This window comes from Anser brachyrhynchus (genome assembly GCF_964034855.1).
Source record: "Anser brachyrhynchus genome assembly, chromosome: 15".
In the NCBI taxonomy this organism is placed as follows: domain Eukaryota; kingdom Metazoa; phylum Chordata; class Aves; order Anseriformes; family Anatidae; genus Anser; species Anser brachyrhynchus.
Window position 1 is genome coordinate 10478328 of NC_137733.1, and position 12383 is coordinate 10490710.

At 37.0% G+C, this 12383-nt stretch overlaps 1 protein-coding gene across 19 annotated transcripts in view; it reads left to right on the forward strand.

Annotated features, from left to right (window-relative positions):
• RSPH10B (radial spoke head 10 homolog B) overlaps positions 1 to 12383 on the forward strand; it is a 25060-nt gene continuing 12677 nt past the window's right edge. For 8 of the 19 annotated variants that reach the window (XR_013939650.1, XR_013939651.1, XM_080556594.1 and 5 more), the window contains exons 1-16: positions 672 to 1058; positions 1692 to 2000; positions 2738 to 2813; positions 3081 to 3149; positions 3378 to 3551; positions 4019 to 4104; positions 4776 to 4896; positions 5758 to 5934; positions 6649 to 6790; positions 7298 to 7419; positions 7863 to 8052; positions 8792 to 8903; positions 9588 to 9667; positions 9774 to 9922; positions 10733 to 10840; positions 11749 to 11925. Coding sequence is in view for 16 of the 19 variants with exons in the window: in XM_080556594.1 (XP_080412720.1) it covers positions 1768 to 2000; positions 2738 to 2813; positions 3081 to 3149; positions 3378 to 3551; positions 4019 to 4104; positions 4776 to 4896; positions 5758 to 5934; positions 6649 to 6790; positions 7298 to 7419; positions 7863 to 8052; positions 8792 to 8903; positions 9588 to 9667; positions 9774 to 9922; positions 10733 to 10840; positions 11749 to 11925 (2016 nt within the window). In the remaining 3 variants the exon portion in view is untranslated. The other 11 variants (XM_080556583.1, XM_080556586.1, XM_080556591.1 and 8 more) reach the window with 10 other exon arrangements.

Consider the following 12383-nt stretch of genomic DNA (forward strand, 5'->3'; position numbering starts at 1 on the left):
TGAAATACAATTATTTTTTACTTACAATAAAGCTGGGTTTCATTTGTAATTACTTCAAGCATTAATATTGCATTTAACGATTAACTTACTGGCATTGCTAGTTAATGTTCAAAAAGAATAACTTATCCAGCATATTTACTTTTAATTAGCATTGTTCCCATTCATATCTCAAACACTTTTTTTCAAGAACAGTGCTTGTTTTTCAGAGAATGAACACCCAAAAGGCTGTTTCACCAGGCACTGGGGAGAAGGGAGTATTACAAGTCAGACCAAACTCACTCTTATTAGAATCACAATAGTTAGAAAATAGTCATATTAAAAAAACAAAACAAAACAACTAAAAAGGTCTTTGATTTCTGTAGGACTAAGATTTGACCTAGGGGACTTTTTTTTATTTTTGACTGCTCTTTTTTATGGAGCGCCGTGGCTGTGATGGTGGAGCTGTCCTGGTGCAGATCAGCATCTACTGCTTCTCTCAGCTTTGCGGCTTTGATGGGCACACTCAGAGACCATATCCAAATGTCTGTAGCTGTCTTGAGTTTGAGTGTGAATGTGCCAAGTACCATAAATACACTATCTGTGGAACGAGTTCAACATCTGATAACGGGCAGTTTTAATCCGTGATTTCACAAAGTAAAATAAACCCAAGGTAAAGCGGTTTCCCTCGCGGCCCGCGTAAGGCAGAAACAACCTCCTCCGGCCCTACAGCGAGCACAAAGCCCGGCTCCCCTCAGCGCCGGGCGAGGGGGCGGCCGCTCCCCTGAGGGCGGCACGGGCCGGGCGCGCTCTGGGTTTTTCCCCGGGCAGCGGCGGGGCCTCGCCGGCCTGGGGGCCGGGCTGGGCGCCGCAGTTGCTACGGCTACGGAGGCTACGGCAGCCCCGGCCGCGGAGCGGCTGCGCGGGAGGGGGCGGCGGCCCGGGGGTCCCGCGGCTCTGTCCGTGCTCCGGGGGCTGCACCCGGTCGCCATTTCGCGCCCGCTCGGGTCTTCCGCGCAGCCTGGGCGCGATTGCTGTGGTAGTGCCTGAGGGGTTCAGGCGCCTGCTGGAGCCAGGCTGTGGTGAGAACATGGCGGGTGCTTGAGGCTGGCTCTGTCGGTTCCCGCCGCTGCAAAATGCGGGATTGATTCTTGTATTACAGAGCAGTGATGGCTCGTCTGTGAAAAGAGGGGGATTTTTTGTTGTTATGGCTGGGGAAGCTGTCCCAAGGCATTCGTGTAACGACTGGCAAAATAGCCTGTTTTTTCATAAACTGTAATGGTTTTTGTATGTCGTGGTTGTCTGCAGTTCAACAAAAGCAGGTTAAAATCCAAAATACTCTTTCAACTGTAACTTTAAAGAAGCCCATTAAACTGTCTTCTTAAGAGAAAAGGTGTTCAACTCTTCTACATGATTAAATCTAGACCCTAAAATTGCCCTAGTAAAGATGGACACCTCTCTGCATAGCAGAAATTGATCTACTGATGATAGTGTTTTGTCAGTATTTGATGGATTTCATAGAGGCAGACTTTGGTTCTGGTTAACCCTGCAGTCTGACTGCCACAAGCTGAAAACACTTCTTTGAGGAATTACTCTTATTACAGCACTGATTTTAAATACCTGTATGAATATGTGTATGTATTTAAGTGAATATACTTGAGGAAAGATTTACAGTTTTTTCATGTAGTTATCTGTGTTGTTTGTTTTTGCATCAGATATGGGGAAAAATCTTTGTATAAGAAAACAGTAGATACTTGGGAGGATAATAGATGTTGAGGCAATTCAGTAGTTATGGCAAAGGATAAGAAGAAAGATGTCAAGAAGTCAGAAAGGTCTGTACGTCCTTCTATCGCTGAACAAGGTGCCAGAACTGAGAGTAGTTCAACAAAGCTAACAGATTTGCAAGAAGCACAGACAAGCGCAGCAGTATCAGATAAAGAACCAGAGGAGGTAGAAGAACGTCCAGTCCAAAATGTTCCTTCATACTATGAGGAGCCTGTTCTTACTCAGCTTATTGTAAAAAGGTATGGTTGTTACAAATATATTAGTTAAATTGGGAATTCTCATTTAAGTATCTGTGGTGTACAGTGATACACGTTTTTGTCATACAAATATGGATCAGATCCCTGATTTGAGACAGCATATGAGGTTATTCAGCTCTAGTAGCCTTGACATGTTATAAAAGTGATACACATAGAAATTCTACTGCCTTCCTGGATCCTAGAGTGTTGCTGGCACTCGCTGCTTGCCAGAAGTCTCATTCTTTAAGTTTTGTTTAGGTGTGGTGAAGTTTAGTCTAAATGTATCAACATGTAGAAAAAATTTACCCACATCACTTAATTTTCAGTTGTTGCTGCTTTTTAATGTGTAGGGCTGTTCATATCCTTTACAAATATCCTGAACTGAGGGAGACAGGTGAATGCCATTGTATAACAAATACTTTTGTAGTTCAAGGGAACTGTATGTAATGTTTCACATATTCACCACGTTGCCTGGTTGTAAGCTAATAAATGCTACCAGTATGATTTTATTTTATTTATTTTTTAATTGAAAATAATTTGGGTCTGTGGTAACATGGTAATTATGTGAAATACTACAGGGAGGATTCTGAAAATTGGAAGTTTTGTAGCTCTGTTTTCTACACAAGATACAATAACTGTGTTCAAACCATGGTGAAACAAAAGTCATTTATTGTATGTCTGCCATGATTTAGGTGTATTGGTGACTTGAAATGTTCATCTTTAGTTTGTTTTCCTTGTAGCTATGAAGGTGAAAAAGTCCATGGATTGTATGAGGGTGAAGGTGTTGCATATTTTGAGGGAGGAAACATGTATAAGGTGGGTGTATAAATTAATTAAAAAATAGGGATGGATCAACTGATTTTTCTAGATCAAACAGGCTGTTTCTCTTAATGTAGGTGGAGGTTGAGTGCTTAAAATGTGTAAGCATCGAAAGCTTTGTTGGTTTCTGGCATTAAAACTTCATTGGCAACTAGTAGTTGGAGGGAATTTAATATGCTATTATTATGAAATTTTATGGTCACTGTAGGCTTCAGTTGTGGTTGGAATAAATTTGCAAACAATACTGTTCTTTTCTTTTTAAAGGGGATGTTTTCTGAAGGGTTTATGCATGGACAAGGGACTTACACATGGGCTGATGGAGTGAAGTATGAGGTAAAGTGCATTATACCTTGTGACTGAACACTGTTACAGCCGATTAGATGTGTAAATTTGAGGAAAGTAGTTACGTTACAGTAATTGGTACAATACAGGTTGCAACTGCAGAACTGTGGTAGTGATTTCAGCCATAAATCTGAGTCCTCGGTTATGTCTTCCTTGTGTTAAGGAGGAACAGCGAGTCAAATGCCTTAGTTTTTTAAATGTTGTAATTTAATCTTTTAGGGAACATTTGTTAAGAATGTGCAGATGTTTAATGGATGCTATACATGGAATGATGGCAGCTATTATGAAGGATCGATCGAGAATGGACTTAGGCATGGATTTGGCTTTTTCAGGAGCAGTACCCATCCAGTTTCTTATATTGGTTACTGGTATAAAGGCAAAAGACATGGAAAGGTAAATAAAAACACCAAATGAGCATAGTTTTGGGTGTGTACCGTCTAGAACATAATCCACTCTTGTGCAGGGATTTTCCAAAAATGTTTTGTGTCATTGCATGGTCTTATCCTACATAGAGATTCCTTTTCTTTTTTTTTTGTCAGAACCTTTTCTGAGGTTGTGAATAGTAATTAAAACAACTGCGTTGGGATCTTGTTTGTAGTAGAAGGGATGAGTAGTGTGCCAAAAGAGTAATTGGTCTGTTGTGTGTTCTATTAATCCTTAAGGCTGCTCCAATTAGATGATGACAAAGCCAAAATTGATGACTGCATCCGTAGCCACATTCTATCAGCAGTGTGTTACTGCTTTCCACAAAGGATAAAGTGAACCCACCTTCCGGATGTGTTAGATAGACGAAGTGATGTTTTCTAAGTGTAGATGAATACTTAGGTATTGATTTAATTTGATGGTACTGTTTCTTTCAGGGTACCGTTTATTACGATCGGGAGTACACCTCTTGGTATTCAGGTGACTGGCTAAATAACGTCAAAGAAGGATGGGGAATGAGATGGTAAAGATGATAACACTTTTGTTCTTATCTTCATGTTATTTATTTTGCATATATTGTCATATGTTTTTTCCTATTGTTTAAAGCAGGTGCAAGTGCTGCCATTTCATAGTAGTATGTACTATGTGTATGTAGTATGTACATATGTGTATGTAGTATGCAGTGGAAAAAATAACTGTACGAAGCGCTTGACTGTAATAACATAGACCTTCTCTATGAGTTATGTTTTTGTTACTGTATTTTATTGATTATTGCCAAAAAGATAGACTATAAAGATGAAATTATCCTGAATCAGCTTTAGTAAACCACAAATCAACATTTCAAAACAAATGAACTGAATTGATTTGAACAGATAGAGGTGCTTTCATGAATAAATGAATTATTTGGTCTAGTTATATATAAGATAATATTTTTATTAGTTATGACAAAGTCTCTTTGGAGAAAAAAAGATCTGGTTAATATTTTTACAATGATTTATTAGTTAAGATTTGGCAAAGAGTGAGTACAGTCAAACCTGTGTATCCATGTCACAGTGAGCCAGCTTTCAAACTAACACTAATATTTAACATTAAGAAATGCTAAATTTATTAGCATTGAGGCTTTGCATAAACTCTGCTTTCATAGGACCCACTCAGAATTCCGTGTGAAATCTTAACGTTTTTTTCTTTTTGCAGCTATAAGTCTGGCAATACCTATGAAGGTCAGTGGGAGAAAAATGTACGTCACGGAAGAGGAAGAATGAGGTGGTTGACAGATAATCAAGAGTATATTGGACAGTGGGTGTATGGCATACAGGTATTGATTTCTTCCCCAGCAACCTCTTTAGTTGAACATCTATCCTTTGCTCTATTCAAACTAGATAGGGAGTTTTGTGCAAGATCAAAGAAGCATGGTACGATCTTGCTAGTTGAGATTGAGGAAATATGATGTTTGTTCTAAGTTAATTCTCATGTTTGGAATATTCCCATTTTTAATGGCTTTTGACTTAATCTTACAAAATTATAATTTAATTTTTAAAACTTTTTTTTTTGATTATTAAGAATCTTATTTCCCATTAGAAAAGTTAAATTTTTGTGGCTATACTTAGCTTGAGATAAGACTTTGGCCATGACTGTATGTGACAGTTTACTTGTGTCATCTGTAAAATATGAGACTTCACTGCTCCCTCTTGTAAAAGGTTTAGGGTATAAGGAGATTTCTGGCATTTTCTGTTCCTTCCATATATTATTCTGTTGGAAAAAGAATGGGAACAACTTCCTCTGTCTTTTTACTCTGCATAAAATTGTCGAGGAGTCCAGCTTCTGGAACATCGTGGCGCTTTGTGGCATGCTGTTCCTCACCTGGCTGTTCAGCATTACAGTTGAAAGGATTCAGATGGGAAGGACGTTTTTAGGAGTCCTGTTGGTAAAGCCTGCTTAAGTATATGTTCATTCGGTATATCCGCTGAATGCTTTTCCCACGCACATTTGTAGAATATAGTTCTATGTATGGTTTGAAGTACTACAGCTATTCACTGTGTGCTTTTATTTGAGAGACTTATCAGTAGCAACTCTTAGAGATGCCTAGGAGGTTGTCCTTTATAAAAGTCAGGACAGGTAGCAGTAGTAGCTCTTCTGGAGACTTTTCTTTTTTTTTAACCACACGAATTTTTTTCAGCATGGATATGGCACCCACATATGGTTTCTGAAGAGAATGCCTGCATCTCAGTACCCTTTAAGAAATAAATACATAGGGAATTTTGTAAATGGGGAACGACATGGACGTGGGAGGTTCATCTATGCCAGTGGAGCAGTGTATGATGGCGAATGGGTTTGTAATAAGAAGCATGGCAAGGTGCGTATTGACAAGTAATAAGACAAAGCAAGAGAAAACACCAGATTAGTCCATTCTGATCTTGTATAGTGGATCTCGAGATTTCTGTACCAAAAGCTACATTCAATTTGCATTGTGGATGGAATCCTAACATAAAGGACAGACTCCACTGAGAGCAGTAGGAGCCTTTTCAGGGACCTTGCTAGGCCGCTTGTCTGACTCTATAGTTAAGTGTGTGTTATGTGTATAATGAAATATATTTCACTGTGGAGATTTTAAGTTCAATTGGTGCATCTTGACTTTTGCAGCAGTTGGTCAGTGCTTTTATCCTATGAGCTAATGGATTTCAAGCTATCCTTGCACAGAGATGTTCTCACATTAGCAGATTGTTTAAAAGAAACAAACAAAAAACCACTCAACCATGGGCACATTGTTAAAGCAGTAAGAAAGACTGCAGTCTTTCTATATGGGTGTGTGTGGGGTGTTTTTCTTTCAAAATATGTTACAAAATAAAAAGGATATGTTGGCAATTCTTCTTTCCATCAGTGTACTTTAATTAACAGATGACAAAATACTTTATAAAAGAGGGTATGAAAAATTCTTTTGCTTTATTTTATCTCGTATAATGCTTTATAACCAAGATTGTTTAAAAGGAAGTTTAATTGAGAACATTAGTGTTACTTTTTCCTGGTCTTTGATTAAATAAGAAAATTAATCAATTGCATCTGTCTGTAGGGCAAGTTTGTTTTCAAGAATGGGAATGTTTATGAAGGAGAGTTTATAGATGATAATATGGTAGGATATCCTGCTTTTCAAGCAGGTGCAATGGATGCAAAAGAGTTGAATGCCATTTGCGCAGGAAGTCGTTTTGGCACTGGTAAGTAGCGTAAGAACACAAATTCTACCCAATTCAGATTTTGTTGTTCTTTCTTCTATAATGTGAAGCTGTTCATGCTAATTTGAGAGCCAGACCTATTTTTTCAAAGAACTTTGATGAAGACAGAAGTTATTTTAATACTTTTTGCTTTAATTTAAAAGTTATTTTAATATTCTTGTTCCTATTCTTGTTTCCAGTGATACATTCACACTGATACATATCACGCTAAGTGATACATTCACACTGCATCTTCTTATGGTTTTGAAACACTGTTTAGAAGTTTCATAGCAGATATAAGATATGCATTTTTTTTTTTGTTAGTGGTTGGATTTGAAAAAAAATACACTTTAATAGCTATGCTGTTGATAATGAAATGTGCACCGTTCACTGTAAAGGAGTCTGTTTTTCTCTGAAGTCAGTAAAACAAGAAGGAATAATGTATGGTTTCTTTTACTTGTGTGTGTATTTAATTTCATTTTGTTTCTAATTTATTTACTTGTATGTTAGAAACCATTGGAATCGTTAACGACTCAGAAAATCCTTCTACTCTGGGATCAGATATTGAATTAGATATATCTTCACTGCTTGACTTGTTACCAGGGGAAGAGAGACAGGAAGAAACGAGACAAGTAAGAGCCTACTGTCTAGTCATTTTTTTCATGTCATTTTTTTCTACAGTGAGATTCACATTATTTCTAGTTTACGTATATTAGTGTAAGTCTTTTTGTTCAAGAATTTTTCAAAAATCTGAAGGCTGTGAAAAAAAAGCACAAATAATGAATACACTGTATTGACTCTTACTGAGCAGCTACTAGAAAACAATAAAAAATACGTTAACATTCATAAGGGCACTCAGCAACTACTTGCAGCTACTGGGAGGGTTGTCTACTAGCAGACAGAGACAAATTTATTTTTATCAGTCACCAAAAAATATGTATTGTAACTTCATTTGAGTAATGCCCTGCTGAGTCCTTAGCCAGGAATTTAGAAGATCAGAAGCATTACATACTCCATATAAGCTGCTTCCTACTTTCTATGAGACTATACTGAAAACATATCCTGCTTTATTTAGGTAGAATTTGCTGTGTTGAGACATATTACAGCACTGAGAAGAGTTTACAGTTTCTACAGCAGCTTGGGCTGTGACGATGCTCATGACAACACCTTCCTTATGACTAGGCTCCAATTTTGGAGATTTCTGAAGGACTGCCAGCTTCATCACTCCAACATAACTCTCGCTGAAATGGATCGAATATTGAGTGGTTTGTATTTCTGTTGATTAGGATGTAGGATCTAGGTATTTCAATAGTAAGCTATGGAGAGTGGGAGTGGCAGACTCTACTCATAGGTAAGTGGCACAAAGCAAGTTCCTCTGTGCTTGTGAATTTTCAGTGGATGTATTAACACTTTTAAAAGCACTTTAGGTGCTTAGGTGAGAGAAATGCAAAATTAAAATACCACTTAAAAATTGTTCTATGGAGACAGACATCTGTATAAAAACTTTTCCACCACTGGTCTTGTTGCTACAGTTACACATGGTTTTAAGAGGTCTGAGAAGAACCAGTAGAAGACAAAAATCTTCCGTATTTATGTTAAGTGCTCTTATCTCAGGTTTTCATGTAGTATTTTTTTTTTCTTCCATAGAGCCAGTTTATGAGTCAGCTCAATTTAGACCTGCACTGTGCCTTTGTTATAAAGACACACTGCAGTGTCCCCAGTGTGTGAAGGGATTAACTCCAACTTCAACTCCCCCTTCTATTTGCATATGCTGAGGGGATGAATTTTTAGAAAGAGAAATGATAAGGTATAGATATAGGTGGACTGTGCTCCCTTGCCGTGCTTATTTGGAAGTGATGCTGTGTCTCGTCAGATTCTTCCAGGAGTGTTATTTCACTGCGATATGTAGAGACGGAGAGGATAAGAAAGCTATAAGCTCAATACAGTTATAGAGCATTTTAATGTACATGATAGCAATAGAGGTTATTTTTTCAATTTTTTTAGGTGATAAAACACCACTTGAGGAGATACATTCTCCATATGAGACTTTACTCTTCAGAACATTTTTATCTCACCTTATTCATCTAGCATTTCATATCTATCATAAGGAGCACAAGTAAGTTTCACCTTTCAGTGAAATTTATTTCAGCGTAGTGTTTGATTCTTCCCAGACAAGGACTTCTTCCTCTCCTTCATTCTCCTTCTCCCAGGACGTTGGCTTGCCTTTGCACTCTTGATTATTCATTCTCTTTCTGTTGCCTGTTCTGATACTGGGCAAAATATCCCGGTAACCAATACTGGAACTATTAACAAAGTAGTACCAGCTGTGGTATTGCAGAAACCATATATTAGTGCTTTTGGAGGTGGATGTATGGGTGAAATGCTTTTTTTCTTCTTTTTTTGTTTGATTTTTTAAACTAGTCTATATAAATTGTAGCAAATATTTCTGAAGTGCAAGGTAGACTATGGAATTTCAGTGGACTTTTGATCATACAACATGAGGGTGTTTTTGAAATTTCTACATAATGATTTTTGCATTAATTAAATGACATTTTCATACTGAACAGAAATAAATGTGAATCTTCTCTCCTTGGTTCTATATGAGGGAGTCATAATTCAAGATGGTTTTGGGAAGGACTTTTACCAAGAGTCCTGAGATTCACTGAAGAGTGTCCAAGAAAAATCTGTTGTAAAACTTTTACAGGATAAATGTACTTTTTAAAAAACATCATAATTAAAAAAAACCTTTTATTTTACATTTTGTGCAAATGAAAAAATGTAATTTTTGTTTCACCTGTAGGGACAAAGGTCCTTATCTGAGTAAGTGTTTTGTAGAAATGGTGTCCAGGAATGTTATTCCCACTGCATGTCATATCCAGGGTAAGTAATATTCTGGATATTCTTCTGTACTGTGTAAAATTCATTTAGTACCACATACATCACAATTTTCTGGTAACTGATGTTTTTTCCCAATTAACTTTTACAGGTATCTTGTTTTCTGAACAACGTCGTACTGTTTTTGCCCTGAGCTACATTGACAAATGCTGGGAAATATACAGAGCCTTTTGTAGATCAAATACCAGACCTCCATTTGAACCCACAATGAAAATGAGGCAGTTCCTCTGGATGTTGAATGTAATTTTTTTTTGTGTGTGTGTGTGATTAAGTGCACTTTTTTCAGTTTTTATAGGCATTTAAAAATTCTCCCTGTGACTTCTGCACAGTTGAAAAAATATGAGTATTGCCGTTTGTAGAAACTGTCCAACAGATGTTACAGTTGTTACATAGAAATTTATGTGCTCTTCGCAGGATTGCCTTCTGATTTCTTACTTGATTATTTCAAATCACCAAAACTCAGACGCATGTTTTAAGGGAATATAAATATTTTTGCTGGTTTTTTTTCTTTTTCTTTTTCCTCCCATAAAATATGTATGCCGAAATGTCATACTGGTAGAACTCAAAGACTGGAAACTTTTGAAATAACAAAATAAGGAATTTTAATAAGGTACTAATTTAATTTACTGCATCATGGTCATGAGATTCTTTACTAAAATTCAGCAATCCAGGGACAGACATAGATTACACTGAAGCTATGAAACAATTTCCATTGATATAACTGTGTTTTGAGTCCCTTTCACTGTTTAAATCCAAGCCTTTTTTCTTTTCCTTGAAATTTTCTAACTAAAACTATCAGATGGCAAAATTGTAATATTAAAATTCTTATTTATGAGCTTTCTCAAGTTCTTTCTTAACACTGTTTTTGAATTGCCAGAAAAATTACTGTTGACTTCTGTTGATCCAGAATTTCAATCTATCATTACTTGTGTAGTGGAAGTATCATTAGAAACCAATAGAAATTTTGACGCAGGCTTTAAGGGGAATTGGATTAGGTTCATATGGGAATGCCTTAAGTGCTGTTAACATGTAATATTTAATCTTACACAGGATTTTAAACTTCTCAGCAAACAATTAACTGCTTCGAGACTTGTGGAAATACTTGTCAAAGATGGTCCATCTCTACATGACAGCAGTAGTACCAACCTGGAGCAGGAGGTGTGTATGGAAAAAATATACTACATAGTAGTTCGTTGCTACAGGAACAATTAAAATTAATTTTAGAAAATGTTGCAGTTTCCCTTCTGCTAAAAAGGGGAGGAAAATGTAATTTATTATGAAAAAATGAGCACAAAATTTGTAATATTTTTATCTTCTGTTGTTCTGTGCCCATATCTTCTAGTGCAGCTTGTGTAATTCCATGTTTTGCTTATTATATTGCCTTCGGTATAGTCTCAGCATACCTGTGCGCTGATCATAGAGATAACACCTTAAAAGTATTGTAACACAGAGGGCGAAATACTTGGTTAGCGATGCGTGAGGTGTCACCAAGAGTCACTATCCATTGAGGAATGGTAGAAGACTCTTGAGCTTCGAGTTGGCATGCCATAGAGGGCCTTCACCCTTAAAGAACTAGCTCTTATCCAGTGACAATCTATTGTAAATGATGTAATTGAATATGACTGAATATGATTTGAATATGATTTTAAACAGTATCTGATAAACTGAGAGTACAGTGTATAAGCACTAATAAAGGATTCATTATACACCCATTCTTGGTCTCTCTGGAAGCATCATGTACAATTAAACATTTTAAGTAACGCCAATAATTTTATGTTATTGCTCAGGGAAAAATTTCTTGTAGCTCCAGATATAGCAAAAATCTATTCGGTATTTTATTTCAATGAGATTTGTATAAGGCATAAGACAGTATATCATTGACTGAATTTTTCAATTTAATTTTCGTTTTTTCTCCAAAAGAAGGGATGTTCGAGTAGATACATGAAGCAGGTGAGGCTTTGTGAACAATCAGTTTTTGAGTTCTTTGTTTGCTCAGACACATTTGCCTGTGATGAAAGGATTTGTGAAAATTAATGAAGTAATCACTGTATTTTGTTTTACTCTAGTTGGTTTTTCTTGAATTTGTTGAAGCTCTTCTCGATTGTGCGCTGGTGTATGTTACCAATGATATGATTAAAGAGCAGGTAGATCATGATAATCAGAAGAGAAGTAACTTCAGAGTTGAGGATTTCTCCGAGAAAACCACGAATGTGTCTCTGTGTCCAGAATATTCTCTCTCCCAGGTAAAGTTAATACAGACCTGATAAACGTGTATCCATTTAGAGGGCAAAGTCAGGCCCTGCAAAGCCTGAACATAGAAACCAAATTCATCTTTTTGCATAAACGCTCATTTTATTGGATCCTTCTGCTTTTTCTGTTTGTTGGTACCTTAGGTTGCATTATCGGTATAGACAGTATAAACAGGCTTGCACATTTTCATAGATAATTATAAATACACATAAAGCACTTTCAGGTTCTCCAGTTTTCAAAGGGGAATTGATAAGTGGGTTGACTGGTGGAGGACATGCCTCTCCTGCTCTAAGTGGGATGTCTAAAATTGCCATGTAAGAATGGCCTTGAGGCTATTGGACATGATGGGACCTGCGCATTCCCAGAGGTTATGCTGCACTCCTCTTTTTGCTAATCTTTTGAGTAAGGATTCTGTAGGTTGTAAGATGCTGCCTACGACACTCGTGTAATT